We start from the raw sequence: 11315 nt of genomic DNA on the forward strand, positions 1-11315 counted from the left end.
ATAACTGGGTAGCTGGTTGCCTTTAAGAAAATATAAATAATATCAAAAATTAAAAAGAAAAAAAAAATTGCAAGGGCCCACGGAAAGTTCCCAGCTTCATTGTACTTGTTTTTGTAAGAGAAATTGGAATTTGTGAGAATGAGCATTAAGAGTGAATTAAACTCAAAGTATATGTCTACAAATGGATCAACTTGTTTATATATATATATATATATATATATATATATTCAACGCTTGCTTTCGTAACCAAGCTAAGGCCCATGTCTTAAACTACCTTAATAATGTCAATGTACTTACAATGACATAAATATTCTTTATATAAAATAAAATAAAAATAAAAACCTAGACAATTATTTTTTGCTTATAATTTTTATTTCGTTTTTGAATTTTCTTTTCCTAAGAAATGAAAAAATATATATATTTTTAAAATAAATAACAAAAATAAAAATGCAAAAAAATGAAAAACAAGCTGATCATTTTTTTTCTTTCGTTTTTTAATTTTTAATTTTACTCAATTAATTTTATTTTTTAAATTTATACTTTTTTTGCTAATTCACAACGATATTTTTATCTTATTAAAAATATTTTAAGGCCATTTTTATTTTTTTTTGTTAGTTTTGAGAGAAAGACATGAACATTATTTTGTAATTTAAAGGAGATATTAATACATTTAATACTTTGAGAAAGATATTAACAATAAAGTAGTAATTTAATGTGTACTTTTCTCATACATTTATAAAGAAACCTATAAATTTTAGGTCTTTTCTTTAAAGTAATACTAGAGGTCTCTCTTAAAACATTGAACTTGTAATTAATTACTACTAAATTTTAATCAAATAATAATTTTAAAAAACACATCATTTTTAAAAGATCACAAAAAAAAAACCTACAAATATTTCAAAAGACCTCAAATAGTATAAACTTCTCATTTGAGTAAATCATTTTGAGACCTCAAATAGTTTAAACTTGTTATAACAAATCATTATCATTTTCAGCTGCTCTCTCACAAGCAATGGTGAGAAGGCCCTACTTCATTTCCACAAACAAGTTTCAAGCCCCCTTCAAACACCTACCCAAGTAAGCAATCAGCCAAAAAATCTTCTCACAATTTCAAACCCAAATTATAAGCACCATGTGCTCAAACTCAATCTCATCCTCAAATACCTCTTATTCTTACACTCTTCCTCCCAGCTTCTCTTTGTCTTTTCCTTTCTCCTTGCAACTCCTCATATTATATGAAAAACCAAAAACATATTTTCAACTGAAAAATATATACATAAAATTTACAACATGAAACCACCGTTCAGGCCAAAAATCGAACAACTTGAATGCATATAGATATAATCAAAATGGCAAGAATTTAGGGCAGTTTCCCTCGAATTATAAAACATGAGGGGTGACATGTAAAAACCCCATGAGGCTGCCCCCATTATCAGATTCACATATTGGCCGGGTGAAATAGAGCCCTCGCACGAATCGATTGATTTCTTACGCGAGAACCCATTGGAACGGCCGCCAACATAAAATCAAAAAAAAAAAAGAAAAAAAGAAAAAGCACAACATGTAATGTAAGTAATGTACAACACCTTTCTTGTTGCTGCAAAAGGCTTGCAAGTAGTATGATTTGTCAAAGAAAGGAATTGGGATTTTCTATACGCCCGCAACGGAACACGAACGCCATCAGAGATTTACTCAGGGGCTGCCCGGTTCTCTCAAAGGCGTTTCTGCTAGGGTTTCTCTTCTTTCCCTTTTATAACCAGATGGGTTGGTGCCAATTCTCTACCTTGCCCTTCTCATTATCCTATAATGCCGCCCAAGTCCAAACCGGCTTCCCTTTGTCACGTGTAATTCTTTTTTTTTTTTTTTTTTTTAAAATCACATTATTATTTTATTTTTTTTGTTTTACGCACTTTTGCAATGTGTTTTAAAAGAATATATATATATATATATTTAAAGAAATCAAATTTAGTCTATAAATTTTTGCATGATTTCAATTTTAGTCTTTAAATTTTGAATTTCAATATTAAAGTCCATCAATTTTTCTTAAGTTTTAATAAATCTCTCTATCAAGTTATTGTCAAATTGAACGATATTTCATTTGCTACTTGTGCCATATTTAACACATCATGCACACGATGTTAGCGCCAGAAAAAGAAGCTTTTTTCATAGTTTTGCCTCCTATAACCAAAGGACGTAGATCAGTTTTTCAATATTTTTTATCAATTTTTAAAATGTAAAAATTAGTTTGATAATTTTTCAGATTCCTATATTATAATACAGAATATTTTTATATATAATATAGAATATAAACTTAAATCATTTTGCATTCTCCATATATAAAAATAATAACAATTTCTTATGTTTCATAATCTAGCAGGGTCAGCTTTGTTTCTCATAAAATTTGAAGAGGCAGGACTCATGTACTTAACTACTTCTCTCATGTGTAGCCACTCTAAGCAGTGGGTTTGGCTAATTTTGTGGTGTGATGAGAGAGAGTGAGAGATTAGATATATGTTTATGCTTTTTTTAGCCAACCAACTTAAGCTTCATGTTTATCTACTTTTAGCTTATAAAGAAGAATGTGATAATGATAATGATAAGGCTAAGGCTAAGGCTGGAAGGTCATAACACTCATAAAAAATCTAAAGATAAAGCTGCTGACAAGAGTGATCCCAACATCCATTGTGAATTTACTAGCTTGATATGACACTAGGTTCTCATTTTATTTAGACTCTTGTGGGTCATGCCGGGCAATATTCTAAAGTTACTTCAATGTTAAAGCATCTCCGACAATGGTTTTTATTATAGCTATTTAAAATACCACTTTTTAGGTTTTAACTACTAACTTTTCATTACAAACTCTAACAGTTCACTCTTTATTTTTTTAAATATTATTTTTTAATCATTTTTTTTTTTTCATTTCTCTCTCTCTCTCTCTGTGGTCTCCCTCTCACTCTCTAGTCTCCCCCAACCCCAACCCGTCTGGCATCTCAAAATCTCCTTCTCCGTCCTCTCATGCTCAACCACCGAGCAAGAGCTCCTCCAAGCCACGTTGGAGTCCGACAAGAAGACCATGCGTGAGAACCTACGAGACCAACTTGGCTCGGTTGGTTTTGGCCGAAGTCGTCGACCTCGAGCAGGCCTTGATCGCGGTAGCAACCGACGGGGTTGAAGTCGTCGCGGAGCACATCGATTTTGGCATGCCTGCTATGGTCGTCGAGACTGTCTTTTCTTCTAAGGTCACGGAGAGTGACAGAGGGATGGAGAGGGAGAGAGAGAATATTAATAAAATAAGCGTAAACAGATGAACAGTGAATAGACAACATTGCCTAGTTACTTTTCATGTTGCTAAAAAAAAAAAAAAAATGGCTATTCTACTGGAAAGAAAAAAAGGTTAATAATAATCAAATTTAACTATTTTGAAGATTTTAGCCACTCTTTTGGAAATACTCTTAGAAGTTGCAAGGGCGGAGACACTTTAAAGAGGCCATATGAAAAGTCATCCCTTCTTTACTTAAGTGAGCATTTGGAGAGAAATTGACGTCTTTTTTCTAAGACCTCCAGTCTAATGTGCTACAATTAAAAACCTCATTTTTTAGCCCCATTTTAGATTGGACTGTTTCTTATCGTGCACACGAGCTTTTCTTCTTCAATAAATTATTATTCATAAAATAAAATAAAATTATATCTATTAAAAATTAAGAGCGATCCCAACAGTCCGACAGATAATGTGTTTGCATATAGATATTATTCTGGAGTTAGTTTTGGCTAATTAAGAAGAGAGTTCAGGTCTTTGTATTTTTGAGGAATTTGGTTTGTTTGAATACTCTCTAACTCATGTACATTTTTCTCCATATACAAACAGAATACACATGGCTGACTCATTCAAATCATTCCCTTGTATTCAATTGTTTTCATGCTTAACACATGGAAACAATCATAAACTTCCGCCTCAAAATAAGAGAGAATAATTCCTTCTTTCTCGGCCAACTCTACCATGAAGCAAACAATGCAGTAAAAGTTGAATAATTCAGCCTATGTCGTTTTTTTCCAGGGTCAAAATGTAATCCACAGTTCTCAAGTCAAATGCACAAAAAATGGGGCTTGTGGTTAGCAGTAAAATACAAGCTTCATGTTTAGTTTCTGACACTTTACACTCCTATAGTGAGGTTGAAATGGTAAAAAAGCTAACTCCGGTAACAAATTTCAGGCATGTTGGAAGTGGCAGTTGAGTTGCAGTTTATTGGCGGTTGACTACCCTCAGCAGATCTTATAAGAGCACTAGTAGCAGTTACCCTATATTGGTTCCCTTCCCTATATTTAGGGAAAATTTCATGAAAAACATCAAAAAACCTCCCACAGCAGATGCCCTATATTTAGATGAGGGAGTTGGGAATGAATAGTGATTCCCTATGTATACATGTCTACTATTCATTCCCTATGTATTATTTTAATAAAAAAGAAGTATAATTAATTGATATAGGGAAGAGAGAAAAAGTAGGAAAGAGAGAAAAAGAATAAAATAAGAGTAAAAAAATAATATTTAATTGATATAGGGAAAAGTAAGGGAATCTATTGTGGGGTATTTTTTTATAGGGAAGCAAAAAGTAGTTTTGATCCCTAAATATAGGGAAAATGGTTGGAAATCTGCTGCTAGTGCTCTAAGACACTGGTGTGAATACTCATTCGGACAGATTTGGCAGGCTCTGTTTGCCATGGCTTTTATCTCAATATCTAGGCCAAGACACACTTCCTAGTTTTAATGTTTCTTCCTTTTTTTTTTTTTTTTTTTTTTTTTTTTTTCTCTTTCATTGCATCTTCTAATTATTGATTAGATGATGGTTTAGAAGATGTTAACAATGTAGCATGACATGGTTGATTAGCTAGGTGACATCACATGCCTGAACTCCATTAACCGAATTAGCCATTTTCACTTTAGTCTCGACCTGAAGAGTGTCCACGCTTTTCAGCCTAACCAAAAGGCAATAACAGTTCCTTATAAACCACATTAACAAGATTTCCTTCAGATGGAACACATGGAGAATTCAAAGTAATGCATGCCAGATATACCTTCATGTATGATCTTCATCATACTCATTGCTCCAATAATCCAAAGCCATAGGGTGGCCATACCTGATGACCAAAAGAAAAAAACAAAAAAAACAAAAAACTTTTAAGTTAATAAAATACTAAACCAGTAAATAAGGAGAAAAAGAAGTTGCTACAGATTGCTTGTTAGTTACCATAGGACAAGTGGATTGTAGTAGATACCTCAAGATGATCTCAAAAGTTATTAAATCTTAATATCGGTTATCTTGTAAAATGTCAAATCATTAGACTCCTAGAACAAATAATTTTTTTTTTTTTTTGATAAGTACTCCTAGAACAAATAAATGAGACCATCTTAACCACTTTATCATTTAAGCAAAAAATGTAGTACACGCCTCTCATTTTAAGTATCGATACAAATTTATTCGATACCTTGATGTTTCTTAGGAGAAGTAATAGTGAATTGAATCAGAGCAAGGGTCAAAATAATTTCAAAAGCCCAAAGACACCATATATCAAATGACCTTAGACTTAAAACATTTCCATGAAGCCATCAATCTGATACGTTCAAATTTCTAGGGCTTATGTGGCAACACATGTGGCAATCCTAAAGCCCATGTCGGCAGAGAATAAGGAGTATAATCTCCATAAATTATTTCCCTAAGTGTTTTAGCTAATAAGAAATGTATTTTCCATTAATTTATTTCCTTCCTAGTTATTTTCTTGCATGATGTAATGACGGCTAGACTTAATGGTTATGTCTTATGACCTAGCCGTCTTCTATATAAGTGTAACCCTAATCAATAAAAGATCACGTTGAATGTTATGAAAACCTAGAACCTTTGTTGGTATCTTAGAAATCACGGCTCCTTCGAAGTAGTCATTGAAGATCACGGCTCTCTCGAAGTAGCCCATATCCATTTTCCTTTGTTCTTTTATTATTTGATTGCATCAAGTGGTATCAGAGCGAAGGTTGATCGTTTTCTACAACAATCTCCGATCCACATCATCAGCATGTCTTTCTGGATGAAGGGGAACGAGCAAAGCTAGACAAGATGCGGTTAAAATTCCTCGCGTACAAAGAAGAAGCGAGCAAACAAATGGAGGAGATTATGAAAAGAATTAAAAGCTTTTCTCCACTATGCACCTCTCCAGCAAGCCAATCCTTGCCCACAATGAAAGAGTTCAACACAAGTTCTGTTGGTACGAATTTTATGCCCCATATAATCAATGTCAAGGCTGGCAAGGACGTCACAATGCAGCCTGATTTTTCTGGGAGTATTTCAAGCCCTGATGGTCGTGTTGTTGGGGGAGGAGTTGCTGGTATTCTTGCAGCAGCTAGTCTAGTGCAGTTTGGCGTCAACAGCAGGGTTCTACCTAGCAACCAGCTTGAGCCGAAAACAAAAAAGCTGAAGAATGGGTCCAGCAGGCCAAGAGAGTCCCTGTCTCTCTATCAAGAAGGGGCTGAAAATATCAAGGGATGTTGAAACAGAAGGTGAAGAAGAAGGGAGAAGGGATGGAGCAAAGGTTGGAAGAGCAGGGCGTGATTTTTGCTTGGTTCCGGAAGAGGAAGAAAAAAAACACAGATCCTTGTGTTCGGGATTTTATCTCTGGATCGGGGTTCATAATTGTGCTGTTAGGGCCCCTCACTGCCGCATGTATCAAGGCCGAGCCACCCTAGGTTGCAAGACATGCCATTGAACTTGCTGAAACCAGGTTGCTAAAAGACAATTGGCTTGAATATTATGATGGAAAGCTGGGTCGAGACATTGGGAAGCAGACTCGTAAATTCCAAACCTGGTGGATTGCTGGTTACTTGGTTGCAAAGACGATGCTTGGAGATCCATCTAATTTGGGTATGATATCACTTGAGGAAGACATGATCAAGGCTCAATTTCCAGAATTCTTCCTTGGGACAAGGAAGATGTTAGGGGAGAGGGATGATACGTTCAGATTTTCAGAGCTTATGTGGCAGCACACGTGGCAATCCTAAAGCCTAAGTCGGCAAAGAATAAGGAGAATAATCTCCATATATTTTTTCTCTAAGTGTTTTAACTAATAAGGAATGTATTTTCCATTAGTTTATTTCCTGCATGATGTAATGACGGTTAGATTTAATGGTTATGTCTTATGACCTAACCGTCTTCTATATAAGTGTAACCCTAATCAATAAAAGATCATGTTGAATATTCTGAAAACCTAGAACTTTTGTTGGTGTCTTGAAGGTCACGGCTCCCTCGAAGTAGTCATTGGAGATTACAGCTTTCTTGAAGTAGCCCATATCCCTTTTCTTTTGTTCTTTTATTATTTGATTGCATCACAATACCAACAAAGTACAACCACAACATTCACCAAAAAATTCCTATCGAATTACTTTCAAAACTGAAATTACGAATGGAAACAATGCTTATCACAAAATTACCAGGCTGAGGGGAACAGAGTACAAAATCACTAAATTCTGAAAATAAGCAGCGTAAAAACACTTACCCTCAGAAACACTTTTCCTTGAATAAGACCATAAGGAACAGGCCCAAAATGGCGTGAATCACTTGAGGCATACATGTTATCACCCTGAATCCAAACATGCCCCTTTGGGACCTATTTGTTCAACCCATATAAATGAAACAACAGATTTTTAATAAGCTTAGTATCAGTAACAATACAACTTAAAACTTAAAAGAGAAAAATCATTCAGAAAAAATATGAAAGTAACAAAAAAGGAGAAAATGATGCAGCCATAGAAAAAAGGTCAAGTTGCTGCCTTTAAAGTGATTTTCAGTTTTGGCAACTTAAGAGCTCTTTATGTGTTTGGCCATCATGCAACATCTAATTGAAGCAAGATCTATATGCTTTTGAAGCTTATAATATGAGTGTCTACAGGGATAAAACAGGTTTTAAATTAAGTCATTAGCTTATGAGCTATGGTCATTTTTATGTGTAGGGGCAGATATGAAACTTCATAAAATTTGATGCATAACTATATTTTTGGGCTAAATTTTTTAATTATTTTTGAACTTCTAGATTTTTTTTTAAATAGTACTACAGCCTTTTATTGGGTTTTACTAAGAATATGTTTACTAGTTAAACCAGGAGTCAAAGTTTCAGTAGATTAAGTATGAGTCAAAGAGTTCCTATAAATATGCTTCATTGTATTCAAGGAATTCAAACTTCAAATTAATGGAATATTGAGTGTTTTGAGTTAATCAGTCACATTGGCATTAGTGCTAGGGGTGGGCATTGACTGCCCCTTTGGGGGATTGTTGATAATTTCCGATGACCGAAGGGACAAGTGCCAGTGGCTTGAAATGACCCCTTGAACCAACCAACCATGTCAGGTCTCTTGAACTACATCTACACCAGGAGTGCAGCCAGTTTATCGCGAGTGGTGCCATGCAACCCACCACCAGAATTTAGTGGTGGGGAGTGAGATCTAATCTTGCATCCCACCACCATACATGGTAGGGGTTGGTCAGGTTGGGGGAGAGTTGGGTACCAACATCCATCACTCGATAGCCAACCCTCCACTTGCCAGTAAACCATTTTACTAACCAAGCCCCTTTCAAGCAATGTTGGAAATTGACCATCTTTCAATCGGGTTTGAAGGGTGGGTGTTTTGCCCTTTATAGCATTCTTTTCTTTCTCTATTTCTTTTTCTTCTTGTTCTCCTTCCTTTCCTTTGGCACATTGTTACTGTTTATGCTACTTTTCACACAGCCCTATACAACAATAAAAAATTTCTTTGCATCCTGTTTCCTTATAATGAAGCACTTAAAAGCCCCACACCTTTGACCGCTGAATAGCCTGTCAAAGAAGCCCTAAAATCCCATACATAACTGCTTACAGTAAATTCCTGCAACTATCATTTTCCGTTTCAACCCATTTTCGCCTTTTAAACCCTATCTTCAAGCATATAATTCTTTCTATAACCCTAAATCCCAAAAAACATATCCTTTTCCCATTCTAAAGTCTCTCACAAGCATACATAGACAGGTTGTCCCTAATCTGGTCTACATCAGAAAAGCATAACCCTCAGAACAAAATATAAACTGCAAAACAAACGTATTCTAAGATAAGCACGCATACACATACACCCACACACACAGAGCATGTTCGACAGTGGTCTAATCACATTTGCTCTTCCTCAAAACCATTATATTTTATGAATCAATGCTGTATTAAAGAAAATAGTAGAATGGTACAGATAAGACTGGAAGAAGAGAGCTTTGATTCCTTCATTAGAGATTAAATTAGAGGTTCTGATCAATGTTACATGGACCCAAGTATGTGTCTCAGGTGCAAGTTGTATCTAGGTGTTGGATTCACCTAGTCTCCATAGCATAGGTGATCCAGGAAAAGCTTTAAAAAATTGAAGTTTGCAAAGTTCTCTTACCAAGGTAACATGAAGTATCCAAGTAACATAACTTCTTAAAACATGGGCACATAACCCATTTGTACTATGCCCGAGATAAAAGAGTGGGTTAAGAGTATATTTTTGGGAGTTTATGCTTCTTGATGAAGACAAAGATACTGACCCAAATGGGTATGCTTCCATCAATCGGAGATACAGACAAATCAGATGTCTACACCCAGTCATGTCAATTCATTATTGGTACTTCACAAGTCATGAAGCGAATGTTTTGATATTTTTGCAAGATTAGGTAGAACTGTAGAAGAGAGGGAGAACAAGACTCCATATTAGATATGAAGTAGTTAGAGCTGTAGAAGATAATCAAATCTGCTAGTTGAATCACATATTATAGCAGAAAGTAGTCAACTCACTTCTACAAGCTTTCCTTTAGGTCATACCGTGTCTTGATATGGATTAGTTATTTAGCGGCAGAGGCTGGAGAATATGATTTTGGTGAGTGATAAAGCAGTGCCATGGAGAAATAGGAATCATAAATAATATTATAGTATTCTAAAAATATGGGAGCAGTAACCTTAAGGTGGGAAATTACTAAATTCTATGTTACAATCCTAGGGGTTAAGAGTTTAACCAAATTACTATCCAACAGTCCCAAGGTTTTTGGATAAATGGTTAGGCCCTTAACAATTGGTATCAAAGTAAACACCAAGTCACTGAATAGGCAACGTATAGGTGGGATTAAAATGTTTTGGTACTATGTATGGACATAATGTTAAGTCATTGAATATTGATAAGTGAATATAGCCGTCAAAAGAGAAATGACTACCATCATGTTAGTACCGATATTGAGTGGGCTGCCGTGGACGTTAAATGTTACAATCCGAAGGGTTAAAAGTTTAAACAAATCGGTATCCAACAATGGTTAGGCCTTCAGATTCTAAATGTTCATCCGCTTCTACGTATTCACAAAAGCTGCAAATATGGTTGTTGGGCATTCAGGATGGGAGTAAATTTTGACAACCTCGACCCCATTGTCTCAGTGAAGCTTATTAGCTGAAGGGGCTAGAATACTTGGACAACCACCAGAATCAACTTTTACATGATCTAGAGGACAATGGTTCGTTTGAATTGAAGAAATGCTAAAGAATGCTCATCAACTTGGAAAGGAAAGACCATTCACGTGGAACACCAAGCCGGTGCTGCACAAGTAGCCCAAAAACCAGCATCCAAAGGGGTGGCCATTAAATTCAAGAATATAAATCCTAGAATTAAAAATGGAGCAAAGTAGAATAGTTTTGAGGAGAAACTAACAAAAGAAGAAGAAGAAGAGGATCATACCACAGCAGATTGACACCTATCAGTGTGCAGGGGATCGACAAAGAAGGTGACCCTATCACCCTCCATGCCCACAACCCGCTTGGTGAGCATCTTTCTGGGGTCCACGGGAGAGCGAACAAGCACGACATCTCCGGAGCCGACCTTCCCAAGCCTGGGCGACAGGTGCTCGGCTAACAGCACGTCACCGGTAAGATTTAAGGTGGGGAGCATGCTAGGACCGTACACCTGCAGCCACATGATAAGTGCCCTGTTCTTGATAACATGAAAAAAAATGAGATTGAGAGAATGATAGGGTAACGGACGAGGGTGGGTGAGCAGAGGTAGGTGTTGGTGACGTGAAGCAAGCAGAGGAATTTGGCTACGATGGCGGTGCGTTCCAACGCCTCCTTCGCTCCGCTTCTCCATTGTCTCATGAAATTCACTAACCCCATCTCTCTCTCTCTCTCTCTCTCTCTCGGCAAAGCATCGAGTGAAAACTTCGTTTGCGATTTGAAACTCTCGAATCTTTTGCGTGCTCAGGCCCGATGCAATTTTTAACGCAAGTCGACTGACAGCCGGCAAA

General features: G+C 36.0%; 1 protein-coding gene across 3 annotated transcripts; it reads right to left on the reverse strand.

The window, feature by feature from the left end:
• Nucleotides 1-2321: 2321 nt before the first annotated feature.
• Nucleotides 2322-11315, reverse strand: LOC133876527 (mitochondrial ATP-independent inner membrane protease subunit 1a). 3 transcript variants are annotated; one of them, XM_062314819.1, is made up of 5 exons: nt 11056-11315; nt 10754-10978; nt 7537-7647; nt 5071-5133; nt 2322-3234 (listed from the first exon to the last, which is right to left on the reverse strand). In XM_062314819.1, exons 1-4 carry the CDS (start codon nt 11182-11184, stop codon nt 5095-5097), a joined length of 504 nt encoding a protein of 167 aa, XP_062170803.1. In that variant the 5' UTR covers nt 11185-11315; the 3' UTR covers nt 2322-3234; nt 5071-5094. The 3 variants fall into 3 exon arrangements, with proteins under 3 accessions (XP_062170803.1, XP_062170802.1, XP_062170801.1); XM_062314818.1 differs by lacking the exon at nt 2322-3234 and adding an exon at nt 4111-4971; XM_062314817.1 differs by lacking the exon at nt 2322-3234 and having other exon boundaries at nt 4111-5133; nt 11056-11312.

The sequence above is a fragment of the Alnus glutinosa genome, chromosome 8 (assembly GCF_958979055.1).
Source record: "Alnus glutinosa chromosome 8, dhAlnGlut1.1, whole genome shotgun sequence".
NCBI lineage: Eukaryota > Viridiplantae > Streptophyta > Magnoliopsida > Fagales > Betulaceae > Alnus > Alnus glutinosa.